This window comes from Physella acuta, unplaced genomic scaffold (genome assembly GCF_028476545.2).
Source record: "Physella acuta isolate Inbredline_101_S28 unplaced genomic scaffold, ASM2847654v3 ptg000256l, whole genome shotgun sequence".
Classification (NCBI taxonomy): Eukaryota; Metazoa; Mollusca; class Gastropoda; family Physidae; genus Physella; species Physella acuta.
Genome location: NW_026731775.1, coordinates 688,916 through 714,298, shown reverse-complemented (window position 1 = coordinate 714,298; position 25,383 = coordinate 688,916). Strand labels below are relative to the sequence as shown.

At 35.3% G+C, this 25,383-nt stretch overlaps 2 protein-coding genes across 5 annotated transcripts in view; one reads left to right on the top strand and one right to left on the bottom strand.

Moving 5' to 3' along the window:
* Window positions 1-13,366, bottom strand: LOC131938726 (intraflagellar transport protein 140 homolog). Its single transcript, XM_059296862.1, has 31 exons — window positions 13,235-13,366; window positions 12,197-12,428; window positions 11,800-12,021; window positions 11,584-11,711; window positions 11,269-11,417; window positions 10,972-11,147; window positions 10,670-10,758; window positions 10,161-10,410; window positions 9,948-10,040; window positions 9,665-9,775; window positions 9,446-9,524; window positions 9,163-9,254; window positions 8,643-8,770; window positions 8,399-8,516; window positions 7,687-7,841; window positions 7,282-7,450; window positions 7,029-7,160; window positions 6,325-6,542; window positions 6,059-6,236; window positions 5,863-5,946; window positions 5,558-5,664; window positions 5,351-5,446; window positions 5,110-5,242; window positions 4,861-5,004; window positions 4,636-4,764; window positions 4,299-4,481; window positions 3,954-4,157; window positions 3,442-3,654; window positions 2,994-3,160; window positions 2,735-2,876; window positions 1-2,245 (listed from the first exon to the last, which is right to left on the bottom strand). Exons 2-31 carry the CDS (start codon window positions 12,338-12,340, stop codon window positions 2,003-2,005), a joined length of 4,476 nt encoding a protein of 1,491 aa, XP_059152845.1. The 5' UTR covers window positions 12,341-12,428; window positions 13,235-13,366; the 3' UTR covers window positions 1-2,002.
* A 2,588-nt stretch (window positions 13,367-15,954) lies between these two features.
* The window catches only part of LOC131938754 (transmembrane channel-like protein 7), a 29,337-nt gene continuing 19,908 nt past the window's right edge, over window positions 15,955-25,383 (top strand). Inside the window, exons 1-5 of one of the 4 annotated variants that reach the window (XM_059296902.1) lie at window positions 15,955-16,070; window positions 20,502-20,604; window positions 21,067-21,151; window positions 21,609-21,730; window positions 21,861-22,044. In XM_059296902.1, the coding sequence (XP_059152885.1) occupies window positions 20,568-20,604; window positions 21,067-21,151; window positions 21,609-21,730; window positions 21,861-22,044 (428 nt within the window). In that variant the 5' untranslated portion in view covers window positions 15,955-16,070; window positions 20,502-20,567. Of the gene's footprint in view, window positions 16,071-19,455; window positions 19,579-20,501; window positions 20,836-21,066; window positions 21,152-21,608; window positions 21,731-21,860; window positions 22,045-25,383 lie in introns of those variants that run through there. The other 3 variants (XM_059296900.1, XM_059296903.1, XM_059296901.1) reach the window with 3 other exon arrangements.

Here is a 25,383-nt window from a genome sequence, read left to right as displayed (position 1 = left end):
TGTTTGTAATTATTTTATTTCTATAATATCTGATCAACATCACCCCTTTGTAGTGAATCAATCAAAGATTTTCATGTGAACGAAAATATTGACAATATTTGCTGTCTGAAAATAAAGTTTTTTTTTAGGTAGGCCTACAAGTCTAGCTTAGTCAAAATAAGTAACAGATTTATATTAAAACAAATTAGTTTTTAAAACAACCTCAATTACCAACTAATTATTTTAATGTTCATGTTTTTTTTTAAAAAGAAAATATGAAGTCTTTCCTCAGAAGAAATAGCTAATACATCATAAGAATGATACTGAAAACAGTCAGGTACTTGAATGGTTATCACAGCTGTACATTCATGCAAATATTTTAACTTTAACTGTAAATAGAAATAGGTTCTACAAAAGGATGACCAATATTCTAGAAAACCATGAACATAGACCCATTAAACCCATAATTGAATGAAGAATATAAATATTACATTTCCAAATTTTATTTCGTAGTTTTATTAAGTATTTTATTATTAAGTAGATATATATGTGTAGTAAAAAAAAATTTCATAGATTTCTTACGTAAAATAGATGTTCAATAAATATATTGCAAGAAAGAAATAGGTCTGTAAATTAAGTCGTGATTGAGTATGACAGAATAAATGGTCTTGTTAGTAATAATCTGTTATCTGACAAAGTTATCTGTTATCTAACAAAGTTATCTAACAAAGTTAGAAAAAAATATGTTTGATTGCACAACATTGAAAACTTTTTTAAAAATATGTTAAATGTTCTTTAAAAAATGTAAAATAAAGATGTGCATACTTGGATGGATGTAGGCATAAAGTTTACTTTGGTTTAAACCTGAATTTGGATTTACACTTCAGTAGGACAAATTATGCTATCAATTTATCAAATATTTTTTTATGAACTGCATTAACCACACATAAATATTGAAAAACTGACAATTCATGTTTTATTGTTACACTCAATTCAATGTAATGATAAAAAAGTTTAAACATACAAGCATTTAAACAGGTTTAATTTGATCTTAATTCCTGTGTAAAAGAAAAAAAGACTTCATGATAAAAACAATTGCTTTACTTTCTCTGTAGACTAGAGCTATTCTTCTCTTTTATTTCACATTCTTATTTTTTTATTTCTTGAAAATGTTGTATAAATGCTAATCAACTTTTGCAAATTTACTTCAACATGAGCTTTTCTAAATGTGTGGTTAAGAGAACATTTTTGAAACAAAAAGATAGAAATATTTGGAATGTTTTGGAAGTTTTAATAACCTGAGCATTACCAAAATACAAAAGTATTTCATTATCATAAAGGATTGGGTAATTCTATAATTGTTCATAGTCAATTTTTGTAATCACACATTGAAGTATTACACCATTAAAGAAACTAATCAACACACTTGAAGATATCACTTAAAAATAGATTTCTAATTTTATTACTTATATACAACAGTGTGTTTGTAAGTTAAAGAAGGCTGTCTTTCAGCTAAAACTTCATCAAATCTTTTATTCAGTAAACCGATATACAAAGCAAGTTTTAAACATCAGGCATTATAATGAAACCAAACAAACATGATTGTAATGGCACAAGGCAAATGTAGCAACACTGACCCAGCTGGAACTTCAAATCAATCAAAATCAACCATCAGCAATGAAGATTTTCTTAAGGAAAACAATTAGGAGATAATTTAAATTAGGTTTAATTTCATTTTTTTAAAAAACAGTTTAACATAGATCAAATAAATAGAATGACAATAACTATTTCTACTCAGAGAAAATGTTCCATAAATTTTGTTTAAGAAATTTGATTTTCTCTAAATTATTATGTTTTAAATCTTAAAACAACAGAAGATAAATATAATGGACGGTTATTGCTGTATGTACACAAAAAATATTCAAGGAAAGACAGGTTCTATACAAAAAGCTGGACTTTTTCTTCCTGGTATATTCAATAAATTTATTTAGGGATGTACGGTAGAGACACAAGAAATAAATGATCACCCCAGTCTGTCCCCTGCATTGTACATGTCATCTATCACCTCCTCCTCAACAAACTCTGAAGTCTCCTCATCATTGTCCCCCCCTCCCATTCTCATCCCATTCATCCTGTCAGACTTGAGACTCCTGTCCAGCGGCAGAGATAGAGCTTTATGAATGGCTTCAATTGTTTTCATGTTCACATAATATCCTAAATATATCCCAGGAAGTCGACTTTGTAATTCTTCTAGATGTGCATGAGCCTACAATAAACAATACAAAAGTTATAATTACGACCCTTTTGCTAACATTATTATGCTATTACACAGTAAACACATTATAATGTTGAAATCCTGTGGTTTAGAAAATTAAAACTGAATGACTATTAGCTAAAACTGAGATTCATTGTGGTTTCAAAGACTCATTAAAGTCAACACCTTGATATAACCTGGAATCTTGTGCTATATCCCATATATATATTAAACTGTACAGGACTGTAGATATATGTTTGTAAAGTACAGGGCTCTCTCTAAGAATATGTGTTTGTGTGCCTACATATTGATTACCTCAGGGTTTACACATTTTTTTTTTTTGTGTGCCTACACATTGATTACCTCAGGGTTTACACATTTAGAATGAAACAACTATTCACTAGCAGAAAAAAACGTTTTTCAATAATTTATTTTTTAAGGTCATACAATTCTGCAGTGTAAACATTTAATATGAACCAGCTTGAAATAAAAAGAACTTACAGCCTTCCATCTCTCTTTAGCAGCATAATGTTCTATCATGAAACCGTAAATATCTCCAATCCTTACGGCAGAGTCTAAATCTTTTTCTTCCAGTAAAACCTGACATTGTTTGATTGCTTCTTCTGAATTCTCTTGATATGATCTTAATGGATAGTGGTATACAAACACCATTAAAAAAATGTGACAAAAATGTACCCTGGTAATTACATTTAACTACAATTTCTAAACTAAACTAGACAAAAAAATGTTAGCCTTTCACCTCCTAGCTGTAGTAAACCTCTTAATGAGAGACATTTTGTGCTTGATTACACCCAGCTTTTCCTCTTGTACCATGGAATCATCAAACTTAGCTTTAGACATGCATTTGTAGGCCTCCCCCAGAGCCCCCAGGGCTTTGTCATAATTCTGGTACTCATCAATTTCAACCTGTTGCATTTTAAAATGTCATATTGGTGGGTTTTCTTTCTAAATAGCATTGAATATTTAAACAATAAAGTCGTTGGTTGTTTTTTTTTTTTTTATATAAGAGTAATATTTTAAACAAATATGTTTCTAGGCAAATAACAAAAAGAAATCTAACATTACCATAATTTTTATGTGACATTTAAAAAACATTATTTCAAATAAAGATATCCTAATACATTTTACAATAAAAAAACTAACACTACAATAATTTCGAATGTGATATTTAACAACAAAGGCCAAACCTGAGCACAAGCATCATAAAAGGAAGCAAGCGCGTCCAGTGCTCTCCCCTTGGTGTAGAAGGCTATAATGTTTTTCATAATTTCTGGATCTTTCCTCCAGTCTAAGGACTGCAGGTAGTTAGCAGCCATGACGTAAATCTCTCGCTGCCTTGAAACCCCAGCAAAAAATACAATTTTTTCAGTGTCACCTGATTTCAGAAGTGCCTTCATTGCCTGAAATAAATCAAGTTATCACATTTATTTTTTTAACAAATTGTAACTTAAATTGTAACTGCAAGGAAAAATATTTATTCAAAATTTCATTTATTTTCCAAGTATACTATGGTTATACAATTGAGTGATTTAGGTGATCTGATTAGAACTTTTTTTTAGAATATTTCTATAATGTCTTAATTCCTAAATAGTTCAATTTCTTGAAGATTTTTAATGCTAAATATTTAAAGTAACTTGTAGTTGTAGTAAAATATTTTACTGAGTTTAAAATGAGTTTCTGCACTCTAGACCAAAAGTACCTTGATCTTGTTGCCAGCTTGAGTAAACTTTTTAGTGGCCAGGTGATAAGCTCCTTGGTGCATGCAGACTTCAGCTATTGCCTCCAAGATTTTTAATCTAGCCATCGGGTCATTTTCAAATTCTTTATCTGGAGTCAGTTTCTCTGCTAGCTCCTCTGTAATTTCTACTGTTTGGTCCATACAAATTTTCACAGCCTCCCAATACTGTAAAATCAAATATACTTTTTAAATTGCGGGATGTGGCTTACAGTTTATAAGGAAATAATACTTTTTTCTGTTACAAAACATTTAAAATAACTCTATAATGAGGTTTTATTTCTATGAGTTGAGTTAAAATTGAATTACTTTTTTCCCAATTGCCAACATATCAACTGCCTTATCATACTGGCCATTTTCCAAGAAGAAGTCAGCACATTTCTGTAACAGTTCAGGATCTGCCCTTTCATCCAGCTCACTGGATATTTGCTGTAGGGATTCATATTGCTTGGTTGTGAAGGCTAGTTCAAGTGCTTTAGAGTAATTTCCTGCCTGAAAAGATTCAACCAGAGACTAGGTTTTATTTTCTTTAAAAATAAAATTATCTTCAATTTTAAATGGAATCACCTATTCTAAACTCCTATAAGTGATAATCACTTTCCATGTTTTGACCCGTATATGATAAATCAAGGATAAGTTGGTTTACCTTGTGATACATCATCACAGCCTTGTGCTGTTGTCCTGTCTTTGTTTCATAATACCTGGCCGCCTCCATGATATCCTCAGGTCGACCAAGCAGAGCACAGTTGAGAAGCTGATCCTCAAATCCATGTTCCTGGAGGAAACATGTTTAAAACATTCAGTGCTGCTAGTTCCTTTCTCAATAATAAAAAAACTGGAAATAGATTTCTAAAACAAAACAAAGATTTACCTTGCACAGCCTTATAGCACTTCCATAAGCTTTAGCTTTCTGGAAGAAAGTAATGGCCTCTTTAATTTGGTTCTGATTTTCATATTGTCTGGCCAGGTAGTAGCAAGCTGCTCTGTCATTGGTTGTGGTACAAATTTCAGCTGCCTGCACAAACATTCAGGAAAACAAAGGGGAAGTAATCATGCATGATTTCTGATTAGATCATTGATTCTGTTTTGTTTTAAAAAAATGTATTTAAAGCTGACTCACCTTATCAGTATTGCTACAGTAGCAATGTATCCTGACAAGAGAGAAGTTATCCCCAGCTGTCTGGTAGTACTGTATTGCTGACTCCATGTCTCCTGTACTCTCCATGTACTGACCCCACCACTTGTGTAATGTCCTAAAACAAACAGGAATTCAATACCAAATATGAAAGAATATTGCAATTTATAATACAAAAACACCAGCTGAAACATCACGATTTTAAAAGTTGTCAAGTTTGACTGACTTGTCTTGTGTTTTGTTGACGTAAGCTTCCAACTGATCAGGGTCATCTATCAGCATACGAGGCACTTCAAATTTGTGGGTTTCAGATTTCTCATAGCTGGTTAAAAAAAAACATTATATTAAGTACATTTAGAATTGGTTTGAAATTTATTGAAATAGCTAACTATAATACAAGTTTCAAATATAATTTAGAGTACTTATTTCTTACTTGGGTATGGCTGCAGTAGTGTCCCCTTCATCTTCAAGGTGTCGAGCATAGTTATAAAATGTAGTTCTTAAGTGAATGCGATCATACATTTCTGCTGTTTCTAAGGCCTAGAAAATTAAGTAATATACTGTATATTTTATTGTATGCGTTAATAAATTATAAAAGATATTTTTAAAACAAGAGAACTGAAAAAACCTTAATAGTGTAAAAAAATACTTATTTTGATGTGGTTATTGGTAAAAAGTAATGAAATAATGAAAGATCTTTTATATATTTAAATATAAATATCAGAGTTTCAAATTTACCTTTTGCCACTGTCCTCTGTTTTGATAAAATTCATTCAAAAGATCATATCGTTTACAATTTCTTAATAATCGTTCTGCATCCTCCTGTAGTAAAAAAAAACAATCATAAATGAGGTTGGAAAAAGCTTACTGCTCCTTCATGTTACAATTGTTGTAAAAACCGTAGTGAAAAATTCAACAAACTGTTCCTACTCACATGAAGCCCTAAGTGAATGGCCAACACAGCTACTCTGGCATCAAGCTCTGGCTCTGCCATAGCCTCCCTTAGTGCTTTAGCTCCCCTGGCATGGCCCATGTTACCTAGGCAAACACTTGCCACATCTAAACGTCGGCTTTTAACACACATCTTGGCCATATTTTCCCACACAGATTCACTGAAATCAAAATTTATATCAACATTACCTCACAAGTAGTTGGTTTTTATTTAATTTGAACATACACATTATGGAGGATCCTACACACCTTTTTATTAGCTTGATGGCTTTAAATGCTTCATCCATGTTGCCCACAGTAAGATAAAAACTAAAGTTCATCATAGCGTCCCTTGTTCCCTTGTCACTTTTCTCAAGGCCAACAAAGTCCCGCATTATCTTTCTGGCTACTCTCTTAGGGTAAGACACTGCACCAGTCTCTGGGTTGATAATGCCACCATCTTGGTGCTCCTCAACATTAATCTCACCCTGGTGGAGGAGAGAGACAAACATTAATGTCACCCTTAATGAGAGCGACAAACATTAATGTCACCCTTACAGAGAGAGACAAACATTAATGTCACCCTTACAGAGAGAGACAAACATTAATGTCACCCTTACAGAGAGAGACAAACATTCATGTCAAACTGGTGGAGAAGTGAGACAAACATTGAGGTGGAACCCTCAAACAAAGAAAGCGCAAAAGGTGTCAAACCTAGAAACACCTGGAGACAAATCTTGAGGCTGAAACCACAAAGATGGGCTTCACCTGAAGTCAGGTTTAGAAAATGGTACAGGACAGAGAACTCTGGAGACCTTTGGTTGGCGGACTAAACCACAGCAGGGATGATGGACAATGATGATGATGGAGAAAGACAAACTCAATAACATGTCCTAACTTAAACAACATTGTATTATCACTACTTACTTTGTTGTGCACATTTACCAACAAAATACAGAAATAACAAAGCTAACCTTTTGTGTAAAGCAGTAGTATGGGATTTCAATACCCATAAGATGGACGTAATTTGGAGGAAGGGAAAAGTTGTCTTGTATGAGTATCCCATTTTCTGGCGTGCAAAATAAGGAGATGATCATAACCTCCACCTGTGAATGAGAAGAGAAACTGTGCCTGTTGTATACAGTAATATTCAATAATATCTAGCAGTGATGTCAGTAGTATATTCAGTAATAAGTGGTTGTATAGAAAAATGAGAGAAGTACTTACAGGTCCTTCCTCAATGATTTTAGTTAGAGAAGGTTTTTTCATCTGGTTTGTGTTGATGGCTTCAGACAAGATCCAAGCCTCACAGACAAAAAGCTTAGGCTCTGCTGGGTCCCAGTGCTGGGACACTGGGAATCGGCCTGCGATGTCTTTAGCTGCCTGGTTCTTACCTCTAGAGTACAGGGAGAAATAAGGTAGAGATTTCTATGTTAGCAATCTAATTACCAAAACACATAATACAAGCAGTGAAATACAGTTAATAAAAAATCAAGTTATAACTAAAATACTGTTGGGGTAGTTGTATAAATTAAAATAAGAGTGGCAAGAAAACAAAACTACCAAATGAAATTGTTATCACACATAAAAATTCTAGAGCTAGTGGCTGGTATAGTATAAATGAGGATCTACCTCTCAGCATCATTAGTGTCCCCATCGCTGTCTTGAACACTGTTAGGGTTGGGGTAGTCATCTTGTTCACCTCGACCAGTTTCAAAGTTGAAATACTGCACAGTATCCAGCTCAACATCCCAGAAGTAAAGCTTATGGTCAGGCTTTCCATCAGACTGGTCCAAAAATGAACAAAAAATGTATTGTTGTGTTTAATCAAGTTATTCAAATAAGCAATATTATTTACCTGGTACAGATTAAATTATTCATTATTTTTATTCTAGTAACTGATTAGAATTTAGCTAGCTTTCTTGAGACTTTGAATCAAAGTTTTTATTAGAATCCTGATCATCCACTTACCCAGTATGGGGGGGGGGGGGAGAGTGGGGATATGCTTAACTTTCAAAATTACCCCATGCAAGTAAAATGTTGGATGTGGGGGGGGGGGGGGGGAGAAGGAGTAATTCTAGAATTTAACAGAACAATCAATTCAATTACCTAACAATACATAAGATAATTCATATCTGATAAAATACTCACGGATAGATCTTTTAGAAATTTAAAATCTGAGACTTGTGTAAAATTAGAACAAAACAATTTTATTTATTATTGTGTGCATATTTACTAATCTACTGCATGTAACAAATTACGGAATACTAAGTCCACTATCAAGAGCTGGTAAACAATTTTTTAAAACAAGAATTAAAACAATAAATATTCCTGAAAGACTTACTGAAATGACTTGGACACTGACACGGTTCCCAGCACAGTTGACTTTAGCACAGATAATTGAACCAAAGCCTGGAATTACTTCTGCTAAATTTTTGGGGCTACTGTGAGCTTTTGCTTCCCTGGAATTTTTAGTTTAATAACATTTTACGCAGTTGATAAATATTTAATTTTATAAACAGTACAATACTACATTCAAGTTAATAAAAAAGTACTTTTAAAAAAGATTGGATGTAATCTATACAAACCTCCTTGAAAGATCGTAGACACGAAGGATACCTAGATTTGTTGCCACTACCAAATAGACACCACAAATGTCAAGGCTAACTGGGTGACCTTCTGGTTCAGCAAAGGTTATCACCTGTTTAACTGTCCCCTGGGAAAAAAAACATAAAAGATTAAAGAACATTTTTGCAGCATTCACAACTAAGGCCCTACTACTATATCAGTAGTAGATCTATAAGCAGATTTTCGTACTACATTAATTGTTTATTCATTCTTAATCTCTAATTAATCTTAGATTAAGTAATCACTTAGGTAACAACCATTAGCAGTAAGTCAATTATATAAGGATAAACATAACACATCAAAATTGTCTTAATAAATTCAATTTTAAAGGTACATAGCTTAAACATGAATGTGTATGTAGTGTAAGTAAAAAATATAATTTATGATCTACCATACATATAGAGCTACAAACTATTTGAGACATAGAGCACATAAGGGTAATTATATCAGTTGTTTAAACTTATTTAACGTTATACATACTTGAAAAGTGCGAACTTGTACTTTATTTTGCTCTATTGTGTACACATTCTGTTCATTAAGGGAAATAACCATTGCATCGGTAACAAATGAGCCTGAAACAAAATTTCAAACGCAATAGCTTTAGGATAGACAGCAACTTGAGAAACATTAGGACAGGATTAATTAAAGAATGTAAAAAAAAAAGCTTTTTAAATACAATTTTAGCCATACAATTTCAGGCTTGAATTAACTTCTAATATATTTGTTTTAAATTGACTTTTATAGTGAGTTAAATTCACATTACCTGCTGCCATAATTTGTGTCTTGTCAGGGGAGTACTCATAAATAATAACTCTTTTTCCATTCCAAACTGCTAAGGCATCCTAAAATAAATGTAAAACATGCTTATTTTTATATTCAAAGCAAGAGAAATACTTCACATTGTTTATAGAATGAGCTAAAAAGTTATTATCAAAAGCGGTATAGCTCAACATTATAGAGAAAAAATAGTGACAAGGCTTACCTTAGTAGTACATATTCCCTTGACCTGGATCTCTGTCTTTAAATCATGATGGACACCTGTCCCAAACATTTCAATACTTAGAGCACCTGGTCCATACTGGACAACTGCTATCTGAAATGGACAAGGGGGGCACTTTACTAATGTGTTTACATTTTGAGTACCTGCTATAAGCCCCCCTGTGAAAAAGTCCACTTTAACAAACCTAGACCCAACTGTAAACAATTAGCTATACAAAACATGCGCCCACATGCAAACACTCAACTACAGGTATACCTGAGCTTACCTGATCTCTGTAGCTGAAACTCATGACGTGCTCACTGAGAATGTAAACACTGGCAATTGTGTTGACGGCCATCAGACCTTTCGTGCTGCTCCACTGGGGAAGGTAAGACAGAAGCTCACATTATACTATTTATACAAGCAAGCTATAAATTTAAAAAAAACCCATGTCCTATAGAAAAAGAAGATCAAACACTATAAAGCTGGGCCTATGTACCTCTATTTGTCGTACAGGTCCCTCCACAGTGGCAGGAGGCTGGAGCTTCCACTTCTCATCCCCTTCCAGTTTCCTGCTGCCAGCCACAGCGGAAAACTTCCACAGTGCAATGTTGCCCAAGTTTGTCCCTCCAGCCAGGACTCCACTTTCTTTGTTGTAAGCAAGGCACATGATAGTCTCAGTGGTGTTGTAGCCAGAGTTCCCTTCTAAGGTTAGAATGTAGTTGTCATCTTGGTCCAGGTCCCACATTCTAGCACAAGCAGAATGAATCTCAGGTTAATTAGGTTAATTAAGGTGTAAATCTTCTCATAATCTATATAACTAAATTTATGGAACAATACACCAGTGTTAAACTTTTGTAGAGTGGAAATATAGTTAAACATGATCTAACCTATGACTATCTTAAAAAAAATTGAGAGTAGAAACTTCTAAATGAAGAAAAACTACTATTTAATCCTGCTATGTTGGCATATTGTGACTTTGACTTGAATTAGATGTAATCAAATTACCTGACCACTGTTTCACCAGTCGCTGTAGCTAAAATTCCTTTACCAGCCCAAATAAATGTCGGGTTCTCAGATTTTCCACTTAATTTAACCTGTAACAAGTTTAAAAGTTCATCAAACAATGTATAGCTGTAAATGAGCTAAGATTCTAGTTTAAAGTGCTGAACAGTTTATTATTTTTATACTAAGTATTTTTTTAAAAATAGGAATAAAGATAAGAAAGATTGAAGAAGATCAATGAAACAAATTAAAACTAAAAAACTATAATTTAAAAAAAACAACAGGATGACAAATACAAAACAGACCTTTAGGATTTCTTTAGTATCACTCTCCCCAAAGATAGCATGCTGTGTCAACATTAAATTCTGTGTGATGGTAACAAGATAGTTTTTGTCTTCATAAAATAAAAGTTTTTTAACTGGGGCTTCAACTGAAAAGCACTGGGTACATCTACCTTGGTCATTCATGAAATACACACCACCTGTAAAATACATTTTCAAAAAATGAAAGCACTTTAAAAAAATACTAATGATTTGAGGGCTTTTCCTCAAATAAATCTAGTACTAATTATAGCTATCTAAATTGTACAAGGAAATTATTACCACTTGCGCCTCCAATAAAAAATAAGAGAGATTCTTGTGGACCAAAAGGAGAAGGTGTCATTTTATTTTTGCCTCCCCTCTTCCAGTTAAACATATCCAGTGCTGTCTCATCTCCACTCACAGCTGCTCTAGCAAGGCTACTGATGTCCCTACATTTTACAAGTTCAGTGATTAAACTTCTTTAGCTAAAATTAATAAATTATGTCTAATTAATTACTTATATTGATCTCTGAAATTTAAATGAAAAATATTGTTTTACTCAAATTTTAAGAGTTACATTTGATATTTTAAATAAAACAAGATGGAGTAACTTGCATTGCAGGATCAGGAGGAGGTGCTGGCTTCAAGATGATTTGAGAAATAGGTTCCTGGACATGGTTTTGAATTGGGTCATTACCTAGATGTCCTTTACTGTCAGATTTCCAGCTAATGAGCACTCCAGTCTGATAAGGTAAAAGACATTATTTAAGTTAAAAAAATGTGTTTAATGTAAGCTATTTAAAAACTAAAAAAAAAGCTATTTTTGCTTACAGTGTCTGCAGAAAGTAATCTTGTCCCATTTGAACTCCAGTGCATAGCTGAAATTTCAGAACGATGAAGATGTGGAGCCTCTATAAGTTCTTTATCTGACTCATTCCATAGAGTAAGTTCTCCAGTCTCCCACCCTACAGCTATAATTTTACGAGTGGGATGCCAAGCGTAGGATGTTGGCTGACCTTGATGAGCTATAGGTTTGTGGGGAAGTTTTTCTCCCTAGCAAGAAGAAAGCTCTTTATTTTATTAATTATTTTACAAGAATAGAAATATATTAAAGCCTTCACTAAAACAATAAGTAAGAAACTATTTTTAATAATGTGTAATGAAATCTTTTAAATATATCTCTTTAAATTGTAATTAATTGTGTGTTTTAATGGAATACCGAATGTACCTCTTCATTAAAAAGTCTAACACTGCCTCCATGATCCTCATTGTTAGAAAAAACAGCAAGTATTGGTGAGCTTTTAAGCCAACCAATATTTACATTTATCCCAGCACCTTCTGTATCTAGTCTGTGGTCAAAATGCACTGCCATTTCAAAAGTATACTTGCTGTCAGTCTCTAATGAAGCTTTACTACTTTTAGAATGTTCATAACTATCTATGATGGTTCAATAAAATCATCTGGAAGAAAGAAAAATATTATTATAAATGCAAACCTCAAGTTTTAACATTTTCCCTTGTAGCCATTTTATCTTACTCATTAGACATTATTGAGCTTATTTATGGTTTGATTATTTTCAAAGTAAAATTGTGTAGGCCTATATAAAAATAATAGACTTCTCTATGTGTTTTTAACTTGCTTAGTCAAATTTCTGATGAAAAAGATTTAATTTAATGAATTAAGTAAGAGTGTAGAGGTGGGTTTACATTAGGCGTAGGACTTTTTTTAGGACTGGTATTTGATTTAACAGTGATGTTCTATAGGCCTACAAATTTTACAAAAATAATTTGGGAAGTGTTATGCCCTATAGTAAATTTTATCTCAAACTTAACCCAAAAAAAAGTAACAGTATTAAATTAATTAAATTAGTGTTTCAAAGTAGTAGATCTAGATCTATATTTAATTTTTAAGAATGTGAATTATTGAATTAAAAATTAACATGAAATGGAATTTAAAATTTTAAAAGTAACATTCTCTGTCAGTGCAGTTTTTTGTATTCATTCAGTAAATGATTGAATGATGTTTTAGGGTTAACTTAGCACTTTAAACTTTAAGTATTTTTATACTAGTTTTAATAGTGGTCCATTGATGAGTGCTGCTGAGCCTGAGTCGAGTGCAGTCACTGCAGTGAGTGTGTCAGTGTTGAGTGTGTTGCTCGTCAGACGTCAACAAGTTGAAATAGTAGAGAATAAAAGTCTAACATAGTCATTAAAATATAACAACAATCATCTTGCTATTTATAATGTATATTCATTCATCCACTTACTTTAAATAAAATCATAAATTCGGCAGTAACATAGACGAAAGTAGATATCTGGTTTGATATGTTACCTTGGTAACTATGATGCCTAACCCGTATTGATGCGTTCCAGGTCCACAGTGTTTTGAAAAAATGCGTGACTCCGGAAGTAATATTTCATGGTGGGTAAAAAAAAATAAAAAATTAAAATTTGAGAAAAGGAAAGAAATACTGCATATTTCTGTCCTTAACAAATTAAATGCTTAATCAAATAATAAAAAAAAATGTACATATTTTTAAACGTAACAATATGATTCTGGGGGAAAAGTGTTATAATAGGAAGGGGAGGTGTCTTCATAGATGACGTCACTTTTTAAAAAGACATTTCAAGCAGTAGCTTTATTAGTAGCTTATATTGAGGCTTATATTGAGGCGAAGAGACCCCATTCGGCATCCGGGGGCGAACTTTCAAATTGCCCCCACCCCCTTTCATATATATATATATATATATATATATATATATATATATATATATATATATATATATATATATATATATATATATATATATATATATATATATATACCCTGTATATTTTACGACCAAAGCCCGAAGTACGGCAAAATGTTAGTATCCAAAATCCAAAATACTACTGTATGTATTATTTTGTGTGATTTAGCCCTCTATGATGCCATGGTGAGACTAGTATGAAATAACAAAATCCGTCCTCGAGCAACAAGACGGAACGGTCAAAAGACAATGCAGCGGTATAGATGCTGCCCGTATACTGCATACAGATTGGATGACATGGGCACAGAGGCGTAGCGACCCTTCCCGGCGTCCGGGGACAAACTTTCGATTTGCACACCCCCCCCCCCCCCGTCAAACTTTCTATTTGAACCCCCCCCCCTCGAACTTTTCGTTTACGCACCCCCCCCCCCCTCAAACTTTCAATTTGTTTTTCCAATTTGGGCGCCCCCCCCCCTAAGGTCGGCGCCCGGGGACATATGTCCCCCCCCTGTACGCCTCTGCATGGGCATCTGAAATTAGGGTCTATATTTTTTTTATCAACAAAAGGGGAATACCCAATGAAATTTCTCATTCTAGTCTGCTAACTCAATGTGCCAGATTTCTAAAGCATCAGAGACGAAATTCAGATCAGCAGACGCTGAAGATAATAATGTACGCATCGGTAGTTATCGTGTTAACAAAGGTCCTTTCAGTTGCCATGAACCTCGATGGCGCTCTCTGGAAGCTAAGAACAGAGCATGACGTTCTCAAAGAGTTGCGTACCTGAAGTGAGTTTTCCTTCCAGTACGAACAACTGTTCACAGATGTGTTCTGCCTGCTCGCACATAGTCAACAACACATGTAGACAAATCGTACAGGTCAATGAGTAACAACTGGTCTATTGATGGTGATTCAGACCAAGACGTTCAGTTTGGAATCAACAACTGTGAACTTTCTAAATCAATGTGCCGTTCAACTACATTGTCAAAATAAGTAATATATGTCGGAGAAAGAGGGTAACAATGTGTAACAGACACCAGAGAACGAATTGAGAGAGAGGAAATGTTGGTTGATGCGATTTGGGACAATTTACTTATTTTATAGTAAGGAAACTTTATAGAGTTAATTTGAAACATGGAAAGCCTGATTAACAGTTTTATTAAGTTTTTCAAAAATGTCGGCCAAACAGAATCGCCTTCCATTCCACTCGCTCTAACCTTATGCTATGTTACAGGTCAGATAGCCACTTACTAATCACAGATAGCCAGATAATGGTCGCTGATGTTGATATTGGTGAGACACATTGGGGGAGCTGCAATGTTAACATGTGTTTTTATTTAATATGGGGATCCGTTTGTCGCGGTCCTAATTAATTAACAGGGGCCATGAAAGTTGACACGGACATTATTGATAGTGGTTCAATTGCAGGTGGTTCATCAACTAGGATTCCCAACTATAGATGCCCTCTGCGCAAAAACCTACACCAGAACAACTTTTTAAATGTTTGTTTTTTTTTGTAATGTAGGTCAACTGCTGTTAAAAAAAAACAATGGATGAGTTAAATAAAGGACATGGGGTCATCCATAAATGACGTCACGCTTTTTTTGACGTTTTTTTTACCCCCCCCCCCCCCTCCGTCACACGTCGTCACAAAAAGCCAGACCCCCCCCCCCCCTAAAATGACGTCATACCTAAGCCTACAAAACCTCTCAAAATTGCTGTTGAATTTTTCTTAAAACATCGATATTTTTCCAAAATCTTGTCAGAACTCTGTCAACATAGAGTATTTTGATCAATTCCTACTACAATTTATTAAAACCGTTTTCTAAAACGCGAAATAACTGTTAAACTCGTTTTCTAACATTGCTTTTTTATAATACAAAAGCGTGACGTTACACCATCTAACCCCCCCCTCCCCCTCCACACACCATCACAAAATTACGGACCCCCCCCCTATAACTGTGACGTCATTTATGGACGACCCCCAAGACAACAGAGGTGTAACCGTGTATTACACACGAAGTTTTTTTTTTTAAATCTTATAATTGGTTCGTGAATGGGAATTTGAATCATTCTAAATTTAATCTCAAGGTAAACCACATTTAGTCTGCTCCATAGAATCCACATTACACCGAAAACAAGCCCCACTTTCCGACTTTCGTAATACGCCTGTAAACAAGGTCGTTCCACATTGATAGTATTTGAGAAGAGCAAATGAATTAGACCGTGTCCTCGCTTAAGCTAGCTACACATGTACACACAGCTTCGACACATTGTGCAAGGTTCCTACACTTTTTTAAAAACATGGACGTCTTTTTATTCGATCAACAAGTTTTTCTTTTTCACGTCAGCGTAAGCGTTTTATTTTCCTTACAACGATAATTTCTTACTCCTGTTGGCTATTTATATCTGATACAAGCAATAATCATTCACATCTATTGATTTCTATTTCCTATTTCTAACGTATTTGGAACGACATTCCTTAGCTAACACCTCCGATGATACACTTTGGCGATATTGTGTCTTTTCAGATTTTCAGTAGTCCTAATTGTCATTTTAAAAAATCAAACTTAATAAAATTATTATTTTAATCTAAGTGGGGGGGGGGGGGGGGGGGGGAGGGGCGACTTGAACGTATATGTTCTATATAGTGAAGTTTAGGAACCGTAATTATAAAGGTGCATGACGTTAGATTTTAATTTCTAGTTGTGGACCTACTCCAGCACTATCATAGGCGGATCTGCATAGATGGTGCCCCTAGGTCGCAGCCAGGTGTTCGGGGTTGGGGGATACCGTTAATATGACTAGAGTATTTAAGCCCCAAATAAATTGCCAAATATGTTGATTCCTTTTGCACAAATTGTGAGAAATTATATGTATCCTGTGTCGTTACGAGGTCGGATTTCACCAGGTGTGATAGCTTTTGGTGTCAGTCCAAAAATGTAGCTAATTTTTCTATAGTTTGTTACTCATTCAAATGCTCTGAAATTTATTTTCTTGCTTTTCTTAAATTGCTGTTCACAACCCGATCCGGGACGGTACTGTGCGTACTACACCACAACCCCAGGGACTTTAATAAATGGAAAAGATGTCTATAGGGCTTGATGTTATAAACCAATGCATCACGAGTAACTGATGTAAATTCAATTATAATTTGGTGACCTTTTTGCGCTTTAGTAACTGTGACTTTTTGCCCCATGCCTTGTGTAAATCTGCCCCAGCATAGGTCGAGACTTACTTGACTTAATCCTCTTTACTCATCAACCCTAACTTTCCATTTCGTCCGGTCCACGGCTGTTGATACATTGCAGCCTCCTAAGACATCCACTTCAGTTCTTCAAGGAGACTCTTCAGGTCTGTCTTGGGCACCCTCTCTTTCGCCCATCATGGGGGCTCGACTCAAGCGTCTGGCGTGTCACATTAAAGTGAGCCTTTCGTAATGACAAGTAAATGTAAACAAGGCAGGCGCTGTATTCTTCGGATCATAGTTGTTGGGGCGCAAGTTGGTCCACTCTATCGCCCAGACGCCGCAGGGCGTGCTTTATGAAAGGCTTGAGTGCATGTTAACCCCCCCTCCCTAATAGTGAAGTAAAATACACCACGGCGACCGCGCAGGTGTCAGGGACGTCACGGGGCGTTCTCTGGAGCCACCGGCTATACTACCGCAGCGGGTACGGGTACAGTCACTAGTCCGGTTTTGTAATTGAATGCCCTGTATTGCCATGTCCTTCTTGTACAATGTTCTTTAAAATGAACGTAGGTGCAATAGTGCTCACGCGGGGAGTTCGGGACACCGAATTGCACCCTATTTGTCGCGCCTCTTTCGATATAGTGAACGATTAACATAGCCAATCGTATCCATAGTGTATCGCACTCGTTCAAACGACTGTCTGCGCCATAGGGCTCACGAGAAAGTCCGTGGCGTGTTATTGCAATTTGTCAGGGCGATGGCCCTTCCAAACTTAAATACTGTTTTTCGCGGAAATCACACCATGAGTAATCTCAACAACTCCTAAAAGTTTCGTGGCGATTGGAAAATGTAGTAATGCATAAAGGACATACGCACACACACACACTTTCATTTTTATATATCCAACATGTATATAGGTTTAATATTTGCTGAATTGTATGATTTCATCAAAGCTAGCTGGGTTAGTGTCAGTGGTGTATATGATGCTCCTTCAATTAGTTCTAAATAAAATATTGGATTGAAAATGTATCAAATCGTCACCCCATGGGACGCGATCCATTGATTGGGATACCATGCGCTGATATGATATAGATCTTGATTAGATCTAGTTTCTTCAGGCATCTCTTCGGGGGGGGGGGGGGGGGTCTCAGTGTCCGATTGTAGGAAAAAAAGTCACAGGAAAAAAAAAACACAGGAAAAAAAATCAGAAAAAAGTCACAGGAAAAAAAGTCACAAGAAAAAAAGTCACAATTATATATTTGCATGGAATTTGTTAATACTTTTATGAATTATATATTGAGAGAGTGAAAAATTAACTTAAGATTAATTAAATATAATGTTATGTGTTTAGGTTATATCAGAGGCGTAGCCACCCTTCCCGGCGCCCGGGGACAAACTTTTCGATTTACACCCCCCTCTCGAGATTTCCATTTGCACCCCCCCCCCCTCAAACTTTTGATTTGCACCCCCCTAAACCTTTCAATTTATTTTTCCAACCCATTTTGGCGCCCCCTAAGGTCGGCGCCCGGGGACATATGCCTCCCCCCCCGCCCCCCGCCCCCTCGCTACGCTACTGGGTTATATACGCATGGTAATGTTTATAATTCACCTAAAATATTTAGTTTTAAGTAGGCCTATGTAGATTGTAATTATGTAAAACATAATATTAATAGCATTTAATAGAATGTTCCAACGTCCTCGGTTTTCATCGTGTTTTTTAAAATATACTAACATTAAATTACCATGAAATGGTAAATTCATCTGACTTGCTGCTCTCGACTCATGGCAACGATAGTTATGATTAGTTCAACCACGTTTACTGCCCACATTTATCACGCTCATTACATAACAAAGCATAGGATCAAAACAGAAAGCCGACACGGTTCAAAGGCTGTCATTGGCACAAAACGTCCACAACACACAATATGTTCGGACATGGCCGACTGAGAAGAGGCCGACCGTAGAATAGCCTACGGCAAAACATATGCAAAACCCAATGATGTGCCTAAATTTCTTATATAATTAGCTTTTCTGCCGCGTATTTAACTAAATACGCAACATAAGTTGAGATTGTTGTGTAAATTATCTAAGAGTATTTTACTTACAACAGTTATAAACCATAATGCTTTTAACGTCTATAAATAATATATGCTATCAAAAAATATAACCCACAACAATAAAAAAAAATTACAATTTGCAACAAATAAATCAAAATATTTCGGAAAAGATTTTTGTGACTTTTTTCCGTGACTTTGTTTCTGTGACTTTTTTTCCGATAAAATTTTTCCATTGTGACTTTTTTTTCTGTGACTTTTTTACCTAGCAAAAACTGTGACTTTTTTCTGTGGGTTTTTTTTTCCTGTGACTTTTTTCCGTTCAACCAGTGTCCGTCCCCACCCCGGGAAATTTACTCCCCCTCCCCTCAATATCAAGTGCCCCGGAGAAGAAACACTGGATCTAGATCTAAATCTAGAACTAGAATCTAGATCTTGCCACTAATGCCACTCAGGCATATCAAGATGTCTTAAAAAGTCGAACTTCCGGAATAAAAGTTTAAGCCGCCATAAAAATTTTCTTTTTTTGATTTAATGAAAAGAACAAGTTGGCATAATCTAGCTAGATCTAGACTTCTAGATCTAGATCTAGATTTAGATATAGACTAGAAATCAAGTAAGTCTAAGATTAGTTGCGAACTCTTAATTTGTCAGCTTAGTTAGTAACTAGATCTAGAATCTAGATCTAGATCTAAATCACTTAATCAGTCTCTACTAGCTAGATCTAGACTAGATCTAGATCTAGATCTAGATTATTAATATTAATCTAGATCAGCGTAGCGAGGGGGGGGGGGGGACATATGTCCCCGGGCGCCGACCTTAGGGGGCGCCAAAATGGGTTGGAAAAATAAATTGAAAGGTCGAGGGGGGTGCAAATCGAAAGTTTGGGGGGGGGGGGGGTGCAAATCGAAGTCTTGAGGGGGAGTGCAAATGAAATCTTGAGGGGGGGGGTGCAAATCGAAAAGTTTGTCACTTGTCAAGATCTATAAATCTAGATCTAGAGAATCTAGATCTAAAATCTAGATTTCTAGATTTATCTAGATCTAGAATAATCTAGATTAGATTAGAATCTCTATATGATTATAATAAATTATAATTGATTATAAATATTATATAACTATTTTTTTTCGTTTTTTGATATATTTTTTTGGGGGGGGGGGGAGAAACACGGTTTCTATATATATAAATTCCATTTTGTCGGGGGGGGGGGGTGGGAGGAAGGGAGGGAGTAGACTTCCTTCAAGCCCCCACCCCACCCCCCCCCACCCCCCGAAGAGATGCCTGGAAAAAACTCTGATCTAGTCTAGATTATTCTAGAATCTAGATCTTAAATAAATAACTTAATAATAATACAAAAAGACTTAATTTTAATACTTTCATTTAACTTATTTATTATTCATAATTACTTCTAGATCTAGAATGTTGATCTAGATTATTATATATATATATATATATATATATATATATATATATATATATATATATATATATATATATATATATATATATAATACATTTTATTTTTCTGACCTATTTCAGGCAATATAGTAGAATTTATTCTCGTTTTTAAAAAAAGAATACAATTTCTAGCAGAAGAAACTTACAATGTCGCTAGGTACTTCAGTTGATATCATACCTTTGAGTAAGTATAGCGAGGAAGATGTTTCTATACCTTTACTGAGGTTAACCAAGAAGGAAAATGTTGATCCTTTGAAAGACACTATCTCATATTCAGACAATTTGGATAATCAATCAAATGAAACAGAATCAAGTGGGCCAGTGTTAAGGAAGGATAAATTAAGTTTACCCAATTCATCAGTTGATAGATCAGCTCGTCTTACTCTATCAAATTTTATTTCAGCACATGCTAGTTGTAAGTATACACACAATTTATACTATGTCCCCTACAAGCCATTTGTTATTGTACAAAGCTTAACTATTTTAAAATGAAGCTGATCAATTTTAATAACCATTAATTAAGTTGATGTCTCTTTTTCATTTTAAACTTGGATAAGCCTTGTTTTTTTTTTGTTTTTTTACAATATCTATTGTTTTATTGTTGTTTCTTGTAGTTGAATTGTTATTATTGTTTAATTTTGAATAGCAATGGATGCAGATGACCTAAGGCTTTTAATTGTGAATGAATTACCTAGTTCCCATAAAAGACGATGCGCTATTTATGAACAAAGGTACAGTAGCTAAAAAGTTCATATCAATTATTTAAAAACTTTTATACTCCTTTTATCTCTCAGTTAAAAAATACAAACTTTATTTAAAACCCTATGTACCTTGAGCTAGTAGTCAGCCATGCCCCTGCCTTTAATGGTTTACCCTAGCTTGCCACTGTTGTCGGTACAGGGTTTTATTACACTACAAATGTATTACAGAAATAAACCACCTATAGTCTGTGCACAAGAATTAAATGATACCAAAAAAGAGACTCCAACTGATATCTAGATCTACAAGAAGCAACTATTTTGAAATTCACACACATAACAAGACAAGCGTTAGAATGTAACCCTCAAAGAAAACTAGAAGATAAAAATAACTTGGAGATGATCCGTCAGAACTGAAATATTTAGCATATTGCAAACACATGATGTAAGACCGTAGCAGATTAATTATTTATTTGTTTATTTATTTTAGGTTAAGCATGCACAGAGTATCAGTGAGGCCACAATCAAATGCCTATAGGAATATTAATCAAGATAATGATCTTATACATGGTCTAGCAGATTCTATTGTCAATAAAAATGATTTAAACATCCGTAAGTACTGACCCTATACAAAAAATCTTCAATGCAAAAATGAAACTAAGTACTTAAAATACAAAGATTTTTGTGAAAATATTGATTGGTAAAATGGTTTGATTTAATAAGTTGTAACTTTATGTTCCAGCAACTTTCAACAATCGGAAAAGATTATCAACTGTCCATGATAGTCACCAAGATTATTCCCTTCGAAACCGCATTACTTCACTGCGAGATATTAGAAATAGTGCCATCCGAAGTACATCAGTTGATGTAGCACATAATACAGATGATGATGACAGCTCACTCCAATATGAGTTTGTTCCTGTCAAGTAAGTATTACCAGTTTAAAAGTTATAAGTTGCATGTTCCCTTCCCTGATTGATGGTATACTATCATGATTTAACCTCCTTTAATGAGCTCATTTCAAAGAGAATGATTTTCAAAGTGTATCTTTAATATTTGAAGTTAACACAAACTAGACATGGTTTAAATATTTTGGCCTTTATGCCAAATGCTCATCGTAAATAGTTTTAATGTCTATAAACTTGTCATGCCTGTTACATTGATATTCATCATATCTGTTTATCTTTAAGCTATGCACCTCTTGGTTGATCCATTAGTGCAATAAGTAAAAAAGGATGGGGGGGGGGGGGGGGGGGAAGGTGTTAACAAATAACATAGTTATTAAAAAAAAATGAACGGCTTGTTCAAATAGATTAACTATTATCAAGTTAGTTTTAGTAAGAATACAGTGAAATCATACACCTATTGTGAACCTCATGATATTAAATTATCTTCAATGATTACTGACACATAATGCTATGTGAAACTCACCAAAACTTGTGTATTAAATTTAGCTAAGATAGTTATGTGTTGATAAGAGTGGGGACATGTTGAAATAGTTATGTATTTATAAGAGTGGGGACATGTTGACATAGTTATGTGTTGATAAGAGTGGGGACATGTTGACATAGTGTTGATAAGAGTGGGGACATGTTGACATAGTGTTGATAAGAGTGGGGACATGTTGACATAGTTATGTGTTGATAAGAGTGGGGACATGTTGAAATAGTTATGTGTTGATAAGAGTGGGGACATGTTGACATAGTTATGTGTTGATAAGAGTGGGGACATGTTGACATAGTGTTGTTAAGAGTGGGGACATGTTGACATAGTTATGTGTTGATAAGAGTGGGGACATGTTGACATAGTGTTGATAAGAGTGGGGACATGTTGACATAGTGTTGATAAGAGTGGGGATATGTTGACATAGTTTTGTGTTAATAAGAGTGGGGATATGTTGACATAGTTTTGTGTTAATAAAAGTGGGGTCATCTTGACATAGTTATGTGTTGATAAGAGTGGGGACATGTTGACATAGTTATGTGTTGATAAGAGTGGGGACATGTTGACATAGTGTTGATAAGAGTGGGGACATGTTGACATAGTTATGTGTTGATGAGAGTGGGGACATGTTGACATAGTTATGTGTTGATAAGACTGGGGACATGTTGACATAGTGTTGATAAGAGTGGGGATATGTTGACATAGTTTTGTGTTAATAAGAGTGGGGATATGTTGACATAGTTTTGTGTTAATAAAAGTGGGGTCATCTTGACATAGTTATGTGTTGATAAGAGTGGGGATATGTTGACATAGTTATGTGTTGATAAGAGTGGGGACATGTTGACATAGTGTTGATAAGAGTGGGGACATGTTGACATAGTTATGTGTTGATAAGAGTGGGGACATGTTGACATAGTGTTGATAAGAGTGGGGACATGTTGACATAGTTATGTGTTGATAAGAGTGGGGACATGTTGACATAGTTATGTGTTGATAAGAGTGGGGACATGTTGACATAGTTATGTGTTGATAAGAGTGGGGACATGTTGACATAGTGTTGATAAGAGTGAGGACATGTTGACATAGTTATGTGTTGATAAGAGTGGGGACATGTTGACATAGTGTTGATAAGAGTGGGGACATGTTGACATAGTTATGTGTTGATAAGAGTGGGGACATGTTGACATAGTGTTGATAAGAGTGGGGACATGTTGACATAGTTATGTGTTGATAAGAGTGGGGACATGTTGACATAGTTATGTGTTGATAAGAGTAGGGACATGACAAAAATATATGTTGATAAGAGTGGGGACAGTTATTTACATATCATTATCCCAACTGTGTTGAGTTCGCATGAAAACTATGCAAAGATTGTTATTGATTGATGTCAGGTAACACACAAGGAAGTTATAAGAAGGTTAATTAAAAATGTGTTCTAAAACTGTATTGAACATTGTCCGGGTAATGTGACAAGACTGCTGAACATTTGTGCAGTGAAGTACGGTAATGTGACCATGCTGCTGGACGTTTGTGCAGTGAAGTACGGTAATGTGACGAGACTGCTGGACGTTTGTGCAGTGAAGTACGGTAATGTGACGAGGCTGCTGGACGTTTGTGCGGTGAAGTACGGTAATGTGACGAGGTCCCTGCTAGCAGTGTTTACTCTCCTGCCTGCACTCACATGCCGCTACAACAATGCTAATCAAAGCTGCTAGTGGGGGAGGGAGGGGGAAGTGGTCTCTAGGGGAACTCACTGTGATACCAGTTACTTGATACAGTCGTGTGCGCTCATTATTAGCCCATCACTTGATGGGAAGTCATTCATTCGTATTGGTGGAAAGTTTATTGGTATAAACTAGAAAATGGAGTGTAATACTTCACGTTCTTTATAGGAATTAAATTTACTGTGAATTATTTCCCGCGCAGTGTACACTGGATTTTAAAATTTTCATTTTATTGCGTGGATTTAGTCGTCAATATTTGTGTTGATTCTTGGGTGGATTTCTGTTGTAGTAAAGCAAAGTATTGCTATAGTTCACGCCCACCCATACATTTTCTTTCACTGAGCATTTTAATTAATTATATATGGCTTACGTTGTTTTTATGGTGTTGTACGCCGCGGCATTATGGCAATACAACACAAAGATTCTAATCAATAGGTTCGTTAACTCTGTCTGAGACATCAGTTTAGATAAGTTATGTTTCTTGTACTTTGGCTTGTGTGTAACAAAACGTACTCATACAAGTACTTACACACATACTGAGAGGCACAGACTAGTACACATACACGCGCACACCCATACACATCACGCGCACACTCAAGCAAACATATGCACGCACACAAGCACACATACACGCGCACACATACACTCACGCACGCAGCCAATGTCGTGACATTTGGTAAAAGGAAACTGTGCCTGGGTCTGATCATGTTCAAGATGTTCAGGGTGGGTGGGTCGTATCTCTCTACAGCCTCGCATCAAGCTGTAGTCATGTAGTGTACACACGGCTGTATAGACCTGCCCTCTAACTAAACTGTTCACTTGTTCAGGGTGGGTGGGTCGCATCAAGCTGTAGTCATGTAGTGTACACACGGCTGTATAGACCTGCCCTCTAACTAAACTGTTCACTTGTTCAGGGTGGGTGGGTCGCATCTCTACAGCCTGGCATCAAGCTGTAGTCATGTAGTGTACACACGGCTGTATAGACCTGCCCTCTAACTAAACTGTTCACTAGTTCAGGGTGGGTGGGTCGCATCTCTACAGCCTGGCATCAAGCTGTAGTCATGTAGTGTACACACGGCTGTATAGACCTGCCCTCTG